At 40.5% G+C, this 16,755-nt stretch overlaps 1 protein-coding gene across 1 annotated transcript in view; it reads left to right on the top strand.

Annotated features, from left to right (window-relative positions):
* Positions 1-16,755, top strand: part of LOC114447020 (VPS10 domain-containing receptor SorCS3-like) — a 39,647-nt gene that overhangs the window by 21,801 nt on the left and 1,091 nt on the right. Inside the window, exons 6-26 of the mRNA XM_028422982.1 lie at positions 205-269; positions 884-1,002; positions 3,426-3,515; positions 3,711-3,890; positions 4,338-4,484; positions 5,315-5,417; positions 5,690-5,766; positions 5,863-5,954; positions 6,696-6,803; positions 6,969-7,086; positions 7,596-7,729; positions 8,299-8,412; positions 8,790-8,961; positions 10,248-10,434; positions 10,716-10,849; positions 11,240-11,363; positions 11,683-11,795; positions 12,082-12,216; positions 12,873-12,972; positions 13,878-13,983; positions 14,060-14,220. Coding sequence (XP_028278783.1) covers positions 205-269; positions 884-1,002; positions 3,426-3,515; positions 3,711-3,890; positions 4,338-4,484; positions 5,315-5,417; positions 5,690-5,766; positions 5,863-5,954; positions 6,696-6,803; positions 6,969-7,086; positions 7,596-7,729; positions 8,299-8,412; positions 8,790-8,961; positions 10,248-10,434; positions 10,716-10,849; positions 11,240-11,363; positions 11,683-11,795; positions 12,082-12,216; positions 12,873-12,972; positions 13,878-13,983; positions 14,060-14,220 — 2,579 coding nt within the window. The remainder of the gene's footprint in view (positions 1-204; positions 270-883; positions 1,003-3,425; positions 3,516-3,710; positions 3,891-4,337; positions 4,485-5,314; positions 5,418-5,689; positions 5,767-5,862; positions 5,955-6,695; positions 6,804-6,968; positions 7,087-7,595; positions 7,730-8,298; positions 8,413-8,789; positions 8,962-10,247; positions 10,435-10,715; positions 10,850-11,239; positions 11,364-11,682; positions 11,796-12,081; positions 12,217-12,872; positions 12,973-13,877; positions 13,984-14,059; positions 14,221-16,755) is intronic.

Here is a 16,755-nt window from a genome sequence, read left to right as displayed (position 1 = left end):
TGCTTTGTTGTTTCTTTTTGTTGATGCGTAGCTGAATTGAGATTAATTGCAGCTACTGGCACATATTCTGCACTGACTGATCTACGCAATACAAAAAAACAAAAACATAAAACAAATTTGTTACTGGGATGTCCATCTGCAGCTGTAATACTGAACCTCTCCTTCTTATTCTCGCTTTTTGTTCTCTTCTCCCATTCTTTCAAGGGCGGTAATGGGGCTGGACAGAGACTCAGATGTGGTCCACATCGAGACGAGCATTGCAAAAGGCCGTGAGTACTGCACCTCAGTTTGCTGCAGCAGCAAGACCCACAGGACCCCTTGCCTCTCATTTAGAGCGAGGTCACAGGCAAGATGAGACCTGTTCTGCTGTCCAGATTGGTCCCTGTTGTCAGGTAAAGCAGAATAGGTGTCTCCTGACAAAAACGGGTAGTTTTAGTGGGCTGATGGATGTCTCTTCTCTTTAATCTATCCCCTGTGTTTCAAAGACAAACCTCAGCTTTCCCTTTCTAAACAGCATGGTACACTCTGTCAAACCAATTATTGGGGATTCCCTGCACTGGGGAAAATACTCAGTCCTCCTGTGGTGAGAAAATCTGTATGTAAATTTGCAGAGAAACTCTTCTCATCTCAAACAGTGACTTCCTGTACTTTTTTGTTGTAGTGCGCAAGAGCTCTGACTGAATAAGTCTTGGCTCAGTTAATTTGGATTTAAGAAGTACCAGCTGAACTGATGTTAGCAGTTGAATATTACCGATTACCATGAAATCAGAGCCCATTTAGCAAAAACTGTGAATACAGTAAAGCAGCCTCGGTGCATATAAACAGTTTAAAGGCAAATTGTTGGTAATTTACTACCGATTGATTTCCTTTCGCCTCTCTGTAGGTGCTCAGTATGTGAGGTGCAGAGCCCAGCGATGCTCAGAAGGCAACAGGCAGTACCTCTTCCCCGGACACGTAGACACCAACTCACTAGTTGTGCAGGATGAATATGTTTTCACACAGGTTTGCATAGTAATAGATTACTTCTCTTGATTAGACTAAACTGATAAGTCTTCATCTTTTCATCTAAAGGCTACCGTCTCTGTGAACTTTCTGTTGTGTTTATTTTGCCCTCCTGTGCACCCAGTCCATGCTTTTCCATCAAAACCCACATAATGGCTTTTCCCAACGCACCTGTTCCCCACTGGCCTGATGTGTGTTTTGATTATGTTTTGTCTCGTTCATGTCAAGGCACGCTCAGTGTTTGAGTTTCCGCACAGACATACTCCATGCCTGAAAAATGTGTTTGCTCGCTGAAAGCACACGGCAAAGGAACTGAGAATAGACAGGTTGGTGTCCTTATTACCATTCGCTCTGACTTTGACTCCAATTAGACAGCCACAGTCAGGGTCATTATTAGAAATTTAATTTTCAAATGCCCTCCCCTGTCATTGATTTTCATCCTCAGCTAAGTAATTTTCTCTCCGTTGGTCAGGCTTGATGCATTTGGTCATCCTTATTTGACTCCAGCTAAGTTTCATGGAAAAAAATAAAAAATAAAAAAATAAATAAAATTATTGTAGTTTTCTCAGGCTGGTGCTGCATGCTTTCATTTTGAATAAACACCCCTAAATGTTTGCTGTTCATTTTTTAATTTATTTATCCACAGATTTAATCTTTTGATATGGTACGATGTTGCAGCAGCAATACTTTATCAGTGACCCAGTTTCACTTTCAACACACTTAATCCACAGACTGGATTGGAATGGCCACGATGTAAGAAAGAAAGATGTATGAAAAAAAATACATCACAGCGCCATCCAGAAATGGTGATTCAATAAAATGCTCAAATTGCATTTAGCCCAAGATGAGATTGACCGTCAAGGCAGAGGCAGACATAAGGAAGATGCTGGTGGAAAATAACTGGACAAGCAGAGAGAGTGTCTGCAACCGAGCTGTGGTGCCACAGATGACTTTCTTGTGACTTTCATTGCTCGGGGCAGTTGGATTTAACTTGACAAAGAGTAATGAGGTTATCGATTGGGCTACAACGAAATAAGCAGTCTTCACCACCTCCAAAGTCTCTTGGGAGAGAAAGAACAGCCAAGTGCAACATCCTCAAAAGTGTGGCCTGGGAAAATGCAGCTCATTGATTTTCGATAGATTATTCCATTAGAGCCCTAATGTAGTGTGTTGGGGGACAAACGCCATCCTTCTAGTTGATTAGAAAATAAGCAATCAAGTAGTGTTGGCCTGCCTGTAAGTGGAAGGGAAAGTGGTAGTGCATTAGGATCTTCAAGACCTACTGTAGATAAAGCCAACATAATTTCCAGCTCCTCTTAAATGGTATACTAATTGAGATAATGATAATAATTCCAGTTCCAGTTAATTTTAGTCAGCTTACAACACTGTGGAAAGAGTAAAATTTTATCAGCTCAGTCATGCATTGTGAATTAATATACCTCCATCTTAACCTCCATCTTATTCCATTACACAGTTACATTAGGGGTTCTCATACATTACTGTGTAAAGTCTTACATGTTAAGATTCCTATCCATGTTGTACTAGTAGGGAGGCTTCTGATTGGTCCTCAGTTCACTCTGCAGCGTGGCACTAATCACAAACAAGCAGCTACAACAAGCTGAGTCTCCCAGGAAGGCCTCTATGCACTTATCCACAACAAACTCCAAATGTTAAAGGAGTCCTGAAACTCCTCGGAATAGTTCAGCACAACATGTCAAGGGACAATCTGCTATCTTCAAGTGAGGTCTACACACATCTTTTCTTAGATGTAAAGGGACCACCGCTGGTGGTTTCAGATCTCTGAGATTGCTACAGGAGGAAATTCAAAAGAAAATTCAACTTGGAAAGCTGAAAAGAGGAGCGCTCAAGAGGATAGCACGCCTTCCCACAAGTTCATAGTGCTGATGGCTTCCATTCAAATGTGGATTTCACCTCATAAAACACCTGGTTTGCCAGCATCAGTCCACTACTTCTCCACAATGAAGATGGAGCTCACTGGTCGCCATTTTGACACTGACAATCACTGTGGTAGACGACTGTCTTGAGTTTCAAGACATTAACTTCAATTTGTAGCAGTGCTCCACGACCACTAAATAAAATAAATGGGCCAGGTTTTAAAGTTGATTTCCTCTTCTTTAGACAGTCTTCAATAACCCCTTTGTCTTTTTTTCTGCCCTTCAAAAATAATTCTGAGATTTTAGCACCTTTTGCACAGTACTGTATGCCCTGTCAAACCCTCTCATCCCATTACGTCAATTTTTCTGACAGCCTATATAGGCTTGTCTGTGTAGGAGCCGGATATACCCACAGCATCAGCTACAGTGGAAATATGCAAATAAGAATCACTGTGCTAAAATAAGAATAATTAACTTTTTGTGTCTGAAAATGATGAGTGACTAAGCTTCTTTGACTTCATTGCAAAGGTAACCAAGTCAGGACGAACCAGCTACTTTGTCTCCTACATGAGAGAGTCCTTCAAGCAGATGAGACTACCCAAGTATTGTCTGCCAAAGGTAAGAAGCAGAAACACCCGCACCTTCATAATGATTGTTGATCACACTTTTTGTACGACTGTTTCATGTGGAAAAAATGCTACACTTGAGCTATTTAAAGAAAACAGCACATGGCTTTTCTCTGTTGTGTTTGCTCTCTTGCTTCTTTCATTCTCATCTATTCTGTCTGTCCGTCCGTCCCACTCTTTCCTACAGGACATGCATATTATCAGTACAGATGAGAAGCAGGTAATAGCTGCTGTCCAGGAGTGGAATCAGAACAACACTTACAGCCTGTATATCTCAGACTCCCCCGGGGTCTACTTTATCCTTTCATTAGAGAATCTGAGAACCAGCAGAGGACTCGCCGGTAACCTGCTGGTCGACTTTTATAAGGTGTGTAGTTAGCTGTGTCTGTGGACGGCTGCTGTCACTGCACCACTGATTCTCCTTCTAGTTACGCCACAGACATGGCAGTCATCTTAGCTGCTGGCGTGCTTAAAATCAGAGTCAGGCCTATAACTTATATACACAATGAACATCAGTTTATAAAATATGATGCATGATGCACGCTTAGCATACTAAATAATTGACTCAGAATAACCTCAATATTATCTTCGATTATTTTTGTGTGTGTATGTATTGAGTGAATTGTTGTGAAAATGCATGGTCTCCACACTAAGCTACCAAGCAAGCTAATCACTATGCAAACATCTGATCTACAGTCAGTTTGAGTACATAAAACTTTTACAACTAGGATTCATATGATATAAAGGGTTTGCTCAATTTAAATCTTATAATGTCATGATGTAGAGATCCACATGTGTTTTATTCTGTTTGTAGGTTGAGGGGATAAATGGCATGTACCTTGCCAACAAACTGGTGGATAATCACATCAAGACTTTCATCACTTACAACAAGGGACAAACCTGGGCCCTGCTGCCGGCTCCTGCAACTGATGTGGCTGGAAATAACCTACACTGCGTTCTGGTGAGCTTGAACCTTCAGGCAGCAGTGAATGAACGCTCTTCACTGATACCAAATGAAGCCAATGACATATATCATTCAATCAGATGTTTTGACCTGCGGTTTGGATGAGGTCATGGGCCAGCTGCAGCATCAGTTTGCCTTTTTAGCCTCCTAACTGGCTGAGGAGGTGCTTGGTTGGGATATTCCAATAATCAGCGTAAGGCACAGCGCGTGGTTGCATTTAGTTTCAGGGGTCCAGACTTCCCATTAACCTCTGTGATTTCAATTTACTACGTTTAGTCACGCTGGACTAATGAATGTTAGATTACACTGAATGACATTATGTGGCTGTTGTTATTCAGCAGGTATGATGTCTACCTGATCCAGTCAAGGTTCTCTTCACAGTCTTTTCTGTATATGTTAGCAGCTTACAGTCTTTCAGTGTGTTGTACAAATGACCATCCTGCTCTTCTCTGCTTTGTGACCCCCTTTAAAGCACCCCCACCCCCCTCAGCCAACCACAGCTGCTTCAAAAGCCTTATTGATGTTTTTCAGCAGGCCTTAGCGAGAGAGATGAGTGAAATGATTTGAATCAATTTTGCCAGTTTTATCGGTGCATCTTGGGAATTTTAATTACATGCCTTGTTTGCTTTAGAATGAAACAATTCAAATGCCCTTTGTGTCCTCTCAGCCATCTATTCTTTTTTTCTGGCAGGAGAAGATGAGAGGAACAATCTTTTGTTTTATAAATGGTCTCTGAAAATGTTCCAATGAAAATTGGGAGGCTAATTATAATTGCCTCTGTTAAGATCTGAATTGTCTCAACATGCGAATCCGTTGTGTGTTGACAGCCATTTTGTTCGCTGCATCTTCATTTGGAGATGTCTGAGAATCCTTATACGTCTGGACCCATCACCAGCAAGAAGTCTGTGCCTGGAATCATTGTGGCCACAGGTACAGGTGGATGTTGGATGTTGGATGGTGGATGCAAATGCAGCATAATCACTAAAAACACACTAAATTAATTGCACAGTTACCTCATCATATGTGTGATTGAAATCATATGTGGAAAAAAATATGTGTCATTGGTAAATACTTGTCCTCCAATGCTGGAAAAGTAGAAGAGATTCACAGAATAACCCTTGACTATTTCAGCTTTGTGTAGGTGTGGTGAACCTTTTCTGAGTAAACACACACTCACTGAAATTATTCATGTTTATTATCAGGAAATATTGGAACAGAGCTGTCCTCCACCAGTCGTGGGATGTTTATAACATCTGATGCAGGAAATAGTTGGAGACAGGTGAGAGCCATGTACATGGTGCACCTTGAACAGATGATGTACTTATATCAGTATTACAGTTTTTGCTGTAATAAGCGGACGTGTGTTTATTTCCAGATTTTTGACGAGGAGCACAACATTTGGTTCCTCGACAATGGAGGGGCTTTGCTGGCGGTTTTGCATGCTGCGACGCCAATTCGACACTTATGGTATGTGCCTTCAACAATAACTGCCGCCATAATTACAGGAACTGTAGGTGAGGAGGCAAATTACCGAGGTGTAATTTCATTGTGGGGGGGGGGGGGGGGTGCTTGATGCGGTATATGATTACATTTAATGTTTTGAAATAGAAGTTTGCATGATTATTGTATGGACACTGCGGCTTCAGAACCGTCTGTATCATTTCCAACAGAAGAGAGTGTGTTTCAGCTTTGTACTCTTGGTGGTTTGAGTGCTTTTATGTAAATGAGACGTGGAGAAGTAGAGTGGAAATATGAGACAGAGAATGCCCTCATAAGTCCCTCATATTGTGGAGCTTTGTAACACTATCTACTTTGATGTCCCCGCACACCACAGTCCTGTTGAAAGTGGTTAAGCTCTGAGAAAGGTAATTTGAACCCCCCCTTCCAAAATCTGTTTCTTCTTCTGTTAGAAGTCATCTCTGTCTTTTTTGGCTGTTGTGTTGTCACCTTTAAGAATTTAGCCGGGCTCTGGAGCATTTGTCCTATATCACAGCCTGTTGTCGAGATAATTTTTCACATTGAAGAGAATCCAAGGTGCTTCATTTTTCACCCGTGGCAAAAGCGGAATGACCTCAGATCTTTCATCATATTTCTCCGTTGCTTGTTTTTCTTTGTTATATCCTTGTTTTCAATGCCTCATGTTACACCCACTACAAATAGACAAACTGGGATAGACAGTTGTGTTTTTTTTCCTCTTTTTAAATGCAGGATCAGTTTAGATGAAGGAAAAAAATGGGACCGCCACAGCTTCTCTTTGGCACCTCTGTATGTGGATGGAGTTTTAATGGAGCCAGAGTCTGACAATCACATTATCACGTAAGCAGAGACTCACACGGGGACAAAAACATATATCAGGCTTGAATATTAAGCACTTATGTTTATGTAAACAAAGGAAGGACAAAAATGTTTCATAAAGGGAAGTGTTATCTTGTCTGTCAGTATACCTGACAGATCCACAGCATCCACTGTGTCATCTTTCAGTTTCTTCGGACACTTCAGCCATCGGTCAGAGTGGCAGCTGATCAAAATCGACTACAAGGGCCTTTTTAGCAGGAGATGCATGGATGGAGATTATCAGACATGGTACCTGCACAACAAGGTGACAGGAATATTAATTATATATGATTTATTGATATTTATAAAAATGTGTTTGTCTTTTAAGCACAGTTTCCTTACAGCTAACACCTAACAGCTGTTTGCTACCTTTCTGTGTCTTGTTGTGTTTTGTCTTCAGCGATTAATTGGCTAAATTTAGCTTTTAAAAGAAGAGACTGATAGATAGTTTATCCAATCACCTGCTGAGTAGGTGTTTACTAGGTAGACCTCCCGAAGGGTTCTGTATGACAATTTGCCCCCTTCCCTGTATTTGCTACCAGAATGAGAGAATGTCAGTACAGACACTACATTTTAGGCTCCAGTACAGTGGAAAGTACTGAGAGATTTACATGCTGTTGCTGGGCTTAATAAGCACTGTGTGGTTCCTTTGATGAGGCCTTAGATGTAACACATGCTTTAAAAAAAGAAAAGAAAAAAAGTTTCACACTGTAGCGTTAATTTCCAGAGTTTCTGTGAGAAACTAGACCAACCATATTTTTCTCTGTTTGATAGGGAGAGCTGTGTGTGATGGGCGAGAAGCAAATCTATATGAAGCGCAGACCAGGCAACCGTTGCATGCTGGCCCAGGAATATTCCAGGATCTATTCCTCAGAGCCATGCCTCTGCACATCCTATGATTTTGAATGGTAATGGCTTCGTCTCTTAACTGGAATGACAATGTAATGTGCATCCCCAGCGATTCTTAATTTCTTTCATTACATGTTTACCAAACTACTCCTCCACTTCCAACATCTAATCCAATTGTACGTAATTACTGCTGCTTGTCGACATTTGACAAAAAAACAAAAGTATCAGTATGCAGAACTTAATATTCATTTTATGTTACATATTTACTGGATAATCAATGTGGCTGTATTCATTGAATCTAATTATAGTTTGAAAAATGGAGATGTGAGCTAAGAACTTTTCATCATGCTGCTAATTTGCATAACGTCAAGTGACTTATTAGAATTCAATTAATAATGAATCGTTAAATGAATTTTAAATATCTTTTATCCATCTGTCTGAAATTCTGTTTGATCTTGCTTGTCTGACAATCATGTCTCTGGTTATGCTCTTAAAATATGCCAACTGCAAAGGGGTTTGCCCCTCTACAAAAGCGTGCAGAAGCTAGATTATTTTGAGTTGCAGTGTTTATCATTTCATGAAGTGGTGAAGTGTTTTTTTTTTCTCTCTCTCTCTCTCTCTGGTGCAGTGATTATGGATGGGAACGCCAGGCAGATGGAAAGTGCTCTCCTGCTTTTTGGTTTAATCCAAATGGTGTAGCTAAAAGCTGCAGCACCAGCCAAAGCTTCCTTAACAGCACAGGGTAAGTGGCCCCCACTGTTCAGTCCATCACATGACGATATTATTCCATTCCACCTTGTTTGTCATGTTGTCCAGAGTACAAACAGGAAATAATAGTTTACTGCCTCTTGGCTCAGAGTGACACCTAGTACACTGTGTCCCAATTCCATTATACACAATAATGCAAAGCAGGTTTTGGTTATGCGCCGTGTTCAGTGACAAAATTAAGGATACCCACAGAGGCCAGTATGCATGCTAAATCTGTGCACTGCTGATTGACGTTGTTGTCCAACACACAACAAGAAAACTGGTTACATCTTTGGAAAATATTTATTTGTACACAAATACATAACGGTTGAGTTTGTTGGTGTGTAATGGCCAAATTCTTGTTTTTTGAAGATATCGAAAGGTTTTGTCTAATAACTGTAAAGAGGGAGGAAGGAATGTGTACTCACCCAGGAGGGAGGCGTGTAGTCCCAGACCCCCTCGAGGCCTCAGGCTGTCCACCAGTCATGGAGAGCTCAGTGCAACCGTCGGCAGCAACGTCACGTTTATGCTGTACTTGGATGAGGTGAGTCACATCGTCTGAAAGTCGCCAAAGTGTTTGTTTCTAATTGTTGTTGTATGAAACTGTATTGACAGTCACACTGTTAAAATGCTGATGTTTAGCATTTACCATTGTCACAAATTTAGCAGGTTAGCACACTAGCATTGGCTTCTGTAAGTGTAATTGTGACCTGATGATGGTGATATATGAAGTTATCTAACTGTTATCTTGTTGATGGCTTTGACAGTTTTATACAGAACATTTCCTTATAAGTACCAGGAGGTGACCCCTCCAGTTTCAAAAAGGTTTAATTGTATTAAATACAATGTTTGTCAATGTAAAACATAATTTTTCCAAAATACAGATCTCTATGTCCACACCTGTTTTAATCCTCATCTCTTTTATTACTTTGTCTTTCATCAAGAAATCAGGTTTGAAAAGTGTCAATGTGTGAGATGGGATATTGTCTAGTTTAGTGAATGTTTTCATTCATTGTCTTTCATCCTCTGCTAAAGAGCACATCTTTCAAGAATTTCCTTCTGGATTAATAAAGTTTTATCTTATCTTATCTTATCTTATCTTATGTGAAACCACAACTTTTTGGCTTTATTTTAAATAGACAAACTTCATCATAGTTTTGCACATATACAGTGCAAGAAACCTTTACATTGTTGTGGCCACAATGTAAAAACTCCAGGCTTAAAAAACAGTAGTCCAAACACCATTTGGTAATGTCTTGGTGGATATAAAAAAGTTGTTAACCACTCTCTCAAATATATATACTTCATGGTTGATATCAGTAGAACAATGGTCAGGTGATCACCAATATATATCATTACCCTGGAACATCCTCTGATCACTTAAGTTTTACAGCCTTTTTTCATGGCTGTGAACAACAGTCCAGCAACATAACAGAAGTTCATTTGACCGGTTGTATCTTAGATGCAGAAGTCTCAAAACCTTGTTGAATTAAACACATTTTTTTTCATTTGGGTGAAAAACACTGGGATACCTTTGTAACTATGGAAAGGAAAAACAACATTTTCAAAGTCATCCTTCTTACTTTGGGGGCTTCCCATGACTTTCTTACCTCCATAGTTCTCTTTTCACTTTCCTGTTGTTTTCTCAGTTGAATATCTGTCTCCTTCCATTCATATACACCTACCAAGTGTTTGTGACACAGCTTATAGGACGTCTCAGCCCCAGCACTTTAGCAGCAGACTGAGCTTCCCTCACTTGTATGTGGCCTAACTGAAGCGTTCTGATGTAAACCGTGATGACAGATGCTATGTCCTACCACCTCTCCACAGGGAGACTCGGTGAGGACCAGCATCCAGCTCGACTTTGGGGACGGCATCAAAATCACATACTCTAACCTGAGCAGGACCGATGATGGCATCACGCACATCTACAGAGCAACTGGGATTTACCGAGTGACAGCTTCAGCTGAGAACAGCTACGGATCTGACAGCAGCGCACTGTTTTTACACATCACCAGTATGTGAATAAAAAACATCATTACTGATTCCTGCAGCTGTGCATATAGCGTAGAGCTTCCTCTCTTTCATGGATAGTCACGTTCCCTCTCTGCTGAATTCCATTTCAGTTATGCTTGTATTACTGTTATGCATTTAAGCCCTGGAAAATGCAAACGCATACACCTGGAGCTAAATGTACATCAGCTGTGATCACAATAAAACCTGGTGTTTGCTGCATGCTTTTGTTCTAATGCATGTATGGAAATGTGATGTGTGTGTGTGTGTGTGTGGCTGCCTCAGGTCCGGTGGAGCGTGTATATCTCTCCGCTCCTATTGTAGCCATTTGGGGGAAGGAGGCTAATCTGACTGCGGTGGTCTGGCCGAGTCACACCAGAACATTGACCTTCTTCTGGTGGTTTGACAACAGCTCAGAGGTGAGAAGCTTCTCCTCCTCCTCCGCCTCTTCCTCCTACTCTTCTTCCACACACGCTCTTTTGGTCGTGTTTACTGTCATCTCTGCCATTCTCCTGCACCTCACTTGATGTCCTTGTGTTGTTCACAGTCTAAAAAGTGTATGTCTACAGAGCTTTCCCACAAATCATGTAAAATGTGACTGCACGTGACTGCCCTGTAAGGATCCAGCATGAATGGCTGGTCTTTTTTATTTATCACGTTGATTGGGGCTCACTGCAGCAACAGCTCATTATGCAGTGTGTCAAGGGCTTGCATGTATGTAGTGTGTCTATATTCGGCTGAGAAGATGCGATTTTTCCTCAGAAATTCTTTGTGTTTTTTTCCTTTTTCTTTTTTATTTTGATATCCAGCCCATTATAACCTTGGAAGGAAGCATCTCGCACACGTTTCCAAGGGAAGGGAAAAACAAGGTTACGGTCCAGGTTGCTTCAGGGAGCACTGTAATGCAGGATTCAAAAGTTATAACTGTTAAAGGTGAGTGGGGTAGACAGTCTTCAAAGCACTTTAATTGGAGAAATGCACGTTACATGAATATGCAATATGCTATCTCTGGGAAAGTGTGATGCCTCTCGGTCAGCACTGAAAGCTGCGCCATGTTGGTGTCAATGTGGACTCATCTAATGAATAAAATGTCACGGTATGCGAACACTAAATCTTGAGGAGCAATTAACTTCAAGGCGTATGCCTCCAAATGAAAAAAGACAAAACTGCACATCAGATTAATCAAAACCTAAACCAGAAGTAGCACTCATATTCTAACAGACATGGTTTCATCTTTTTTTTTCCTCCTCAGAGTTCTTCAGGTCGCTGCTGTTGTCGTTTTCACCTGCACTTGATGAGCACAATCCTGACATCCCTGAATGGAGGGAGGACATAGGGCGTGTGGTGCGGACAGCTCTGTCACAGGTACATCCAGCCCCCAGACGTCTTTCCTCAGACACCCGTGGCTTTTAAGCTCATTACTATTTCATACCTGTGCACAATAATGACATGGCAGTCTTGATGCTTTATGTGATCCTTTTTTTAGTTCATCTATCATGACAGTAACTACATACTCTTATCTAGCGTAAAGCTGATGTCTAAATGTTAGCAATGGGACCCTGCCGGTTTTTGTGATCTGAACTTCAAAGTTAAAAAGTAACAGGCCGAACTTTAACCTCCATGGTGGAGTTTAACATGTCTGTTGCTGCAGATGTCCAGTGTTCCTGAGGATCAGCTGCTGGTCTCTCTGTACCCAGGACTTCCAACTACAGCAGAGCTCTTCATCCTGCCTGATAAGCACACATCAACAGAGGACAAGAGGCGCAGTGATGAGGCTCTGGAGACGGTAAGAGTGATCAAATGAAGAAATGTTTGGGTAGTTATCATGGTAACTCTCACAGCTGCTGGTAGTAATATGGCACTTCAAATAATAACACTACATTAATTGATTATGACCTTATGTGCATTCTTATTATCAGAAACAAGTCAAAAGAAGCTTAAAGGAGCAGTCTGACATTTCTGTATTTGCTCTTGGCCAAAATCAGCAGGGCTCACACATACATGTTTCAAGCGTCAGTTCTCCCACCTCTCATTCACATTTAATGGGCTGACAAATGCATTTGCATTCAACTTTGATGAAACATATGGAGGCAAAAAGCATAAGTGATTCAAATCATGTGAATTCAAAAGTTTCTGCATAACCAACCAATCAGGTTGTGTCCTAGGCAGGATGTGATGTTTGTTTGTGTACATATGAGGTTTACATGGTGACATGGTCACCTAAATACTAAACAACATTTCTGAAATGAACCACATATTATGACATATGATGGCTGATGTGATTGATGAAGTAGCTACCTGCACCTATAAACAGGCACTGTAGCTTTTCCTCACAAGCTGTTCCTAAATCTGACACACTGGCCCTTTAAGTGCTGATTAAACTGTTTCATTAAATAATTATGACCTTTTTTCCATTTTCTGTGTTTTTGTTACTCAAACCAGATATCGAATGTTTTTGTCACCGTCCTGAACCAAGGCCAGGTCCAGTTTGAACTGAAAGCGAATGTTCGCATTATTGTGTACATGACTCACCAAACATTGGGTAAGTTTTTGTTTTGTTTTTTTTCTAACTTTAGATTTCTGCTCATGAATTTCTGTGTTACACTTGAAACTTATTTGCACTACATGAAAATAAAATCATTCAAATTGACCTGAGGCTTAATTCATGCCACTTTGGTACAGCATTTTGACACATCACCGTGCATATATTCCGCTGATGTGCAAAAGATAAGATGTCTCATTCAGTTTTCCCAGAAAAAAAATAAAAAAGACAAAGACAATCTGCGCTCCCTGAGTGAGATTTATATAAATCTATACATCACAAGATTTAAATATCCTTCACACTGTGACAGTTTTGTACCTGAGGCTGAGAGACAGTCGCTCACTTTCAAATCAGCCGATCAATGACATGATTGACAAAGAAGGTATTTGGTATGCACTGAGGAAATCGGCAGGGTCACCCCGTCATTAGCATATCGTGAAAACGTGTCGATCAACCCGGCGTGGCTTTACCCTTTTCATCCACCGATGGATCTGTCTTCATTTGTGTCTGCATACAAAGGTCTGGGTTGCCTTTAAAATGATCCAGAAAGGTCATAGACTTCATAGGCTCCTCTCTGAAGGAGAGAAAGATGGGTGGCGAAGGGAAATACTTTGAATATTGCATCTCAGCATTTAAAAAGCCATGACTATGCATAAGCTGCTACCTGCATGATGGACCCCAGGGAGAAGCAGTGGACCTCCTAAAGGTTCATTTTATATGCCCGGAGGGACAACATGCACAGAGCAGCTCTTCAAACTGTACCTGCAGTCAGTACATGACACCGGGTAATGAAAGTAATCTCCTTGGAAAAAGACATCGCTCAGGAAAAAAAAAAGAAAAGAAAAGGACTTAACACATTTATTTTGTCCAAAAAGTGATGCTGGTTTGATGTGTTTGCGTTTCAGCACCACTTGTGGATTCTAACTCCATCCACAGTGGGTCGGCCATGCTGATGCTGCTCAGCGTGGTTTTTGTGGGTGTTGCTGCGTTCTTCATCTACAAGTTTAAAAGGTGAGTTTGCTCAGTTAAGAATGTTAGTATCACCTGTAAACTATGAAACTACTCATCTTAATTTCTTATTTTTTAGAAAAATCCCCTGGATCCATGTTCAGAGTGAGGACAGCCACGAGAAGGAGCCAGAAGTGATAAGTACAGTTGGTCAGAACGACACCATGACCAAGGTGAAGCTCAGCGAGTTTCCCTCTCAGAAAGAACTGCTGGAAAAGGAGCTAGAGGCCACGAGCAGAGGTATTGTTTAATATTTACTGTGCTCTAGTTACTTTTCAACACTGGTGGAGCAGTGGAATGACTCTACAATTAAGTCTCACCACTGATCTTAAGTGAATATATTATATATGTTATGCTGCAGACAGATCTGTGTAAATCTACAGTGTGTGAGAGCAGGCATGTCATATTTCAGGCAAAACAAAGTTAAATACTGAATGTTAATATCTGTGAACCGCTCTGATCCATTAATACAGGATTTATAGTGTGACTGTCACTGGCGGAGACTGATAGTGATTAACATTTTATTGCCTAAAATACATCACTGAACATCTGAATACATTTTAACAGGATTTGGTGTAGACATAAAACACAATGACACTGTAGCAGCCTTTTTTACATGGCTCCTCTCTCCTGTATCATTATGGTGCAGTACACGTCTGAGGAGCTGAAACGTCTTTATCTCTGCACCGTGTCATTTTTTCTTTTTTTGCATGTGTGTGTTTTTTTTAACTGCAGCATCTGCACAGAAAGCAGACATCTGTAGGACAAGTTCACTTTTTGATTGGTGTGACTCACATCCGCCGTGATGTCTTTTAGAAGTGCGGACTGTTTGACAAAATTGCAGTGTTCCTGACACAGACATGTGGGCTGCAGGCCTTTTTTCTGGTCACTCAGCACTTTGGCTGTTCTTCATTTCTCAGCTGTTTCTACCTTTGCTGAGTCCTTGCTGATCTGAGACAAATTAACTCCTTTCTGGTTGCTTTTGAGACTGATTATTTACAAAAGGGCAGAGCAGCGTGGGACCCTTTGATCTAGGAGCTCACTAGATGAAATGAATTCACAACCTGCTGTTTAAAGATTTCATTTTGTGTTTTGCAGCTTGGTGTGGTTTTCCTACGCTCTCATTTTGTCTGAAATACAAACGATGGCTGAGTCGTATCCACTTTCAGATATTTTACAACAATACGATCACAATCTGTCATCTGCAGGGTCAACGTCCAGCTTATTGCAGGATTAATATTATCATTCATCTGGTTTAAAAATGACCTTCATTGATTTATCTGTAGGGTTGCTATGTCAACACGCTGACAGGGGGATTTAAAAGGGACAATTTGCCACTTTTTATGTGGATGTCCATCTGTCTTGATGGTAGTCAACTGATATAAATTCCTCTATGTGCTATATTGACAGACAGCGTTTTCCTACAGATACATCTCATTTTGCAGTGCAACAACATTTGTATCTGTTGGCACATAAGAGCACCAGGAGCACCATCAGTTACTGTTTGCTCTCAGCAGCTCAGTTTCTAGATGGTCTCTGCTAGCTGTATCTGTTTCTGTCTCTCCCTACATCTCTGCAGCTGTGGACCATTTTCTGCATATCCCACATTCATATTTAAAGATGGCCTTTTGGCTAGTTAAACTAGCAAACTAGAAATCAATGCTAGAAACAGTCTCATGTGTCCCAAAAACCAATGACATCACTGGTTCCTGAAAGAACTGGAACAGAGGATATTATTCACAATAAAATGGTCAAATTGACATTTTAATAGTAGTTAGCTGTGAGCTGTAGTCAACACATTAAACATTTCAAATGTAATTTTAACCCTTGTGACTGTATATGACTTTATTTTAGGCCAAATGGCTGTATGCTGGATTCCATGAAGAAGAAAAAGCTGACAGTCATCGATCACACTGCAGCTGCAGCTATTAACTGAAGTCAGAATTCATTAAGGCTGAATATTTACAGCAGAATTTGACAGAGGGTTCAATGAAAAAAAGATTTCATATATATTGATTTGTTGATATGGAATGTTTAAAATAGCAGCTCTTGTGGGCTCAATAGAAATAAACATACAAATAAAATAAACATCATTCAAGAGGTCTTTATGATATACACCAGGCCAGTTCTACAGCTTCTCTGATCAGCATACTAGGTTAGCTGTGCTAACATAATTTCACAGGAGTTTTCTAATCAATTTGCCTTTTTAACAGGATTAGCTAACACAATGTACCATTAGAACATAGAAATGATGGTTGCTGGAAAAGGGCCTCTTTGTATATATTCCATTAAAAATCAGCCTTTTATAACTAGAACAGTCATTTACCACATTAACGTCTAGACAGTTATCTTCATTGAAAAAAAACATTTTTTTTTAAAAAATACATTTCTCCAAATGACCCCCAAGTGACCCCAAACTTTTGAATGGTAGTGTATATCAGGACTGATCTACTCAGACAGTCAGTTGTCTGATTACCGTCAGCTTCCTCACGATTCATGCACACAGAGGAGGAAGTAAACTTTTTTCTGAAAGATAGATTGAAAGAAAGAAGCATCAAACATCTAAGAATTACAGTTTCCCCTAAAGAGCGAGCTTAGGAATATCAAACGCCTTCTCAGTCTAAGGAATAAAACATTACAGTATACAGGAGCAGCTCCCTTTTTATTGCATGAATCACTTATGTTAACAGCCAATCAGCTCGAAGGATTTGCTCCAGCCTGTATTCCTCTCATTTTTATTTTACATAGTGCCTTTGCAGAAAACATCAGTCATTT

This window comes from Parambassis ranga, chromosome 15 (assembly GCF_900634625.1).
Source record: "Parambassis ranga chromosome 15, fParRan2.1, whole genome shotgun sequence".
NCBI lineage: Eukaryota > Metazoa > Chordata > Actinopteri > Ambassidae > Parambassis > Parambassis ranga.
This window is presented reverse-complemented; position numbering and strand designations above follow the sequence as displayed.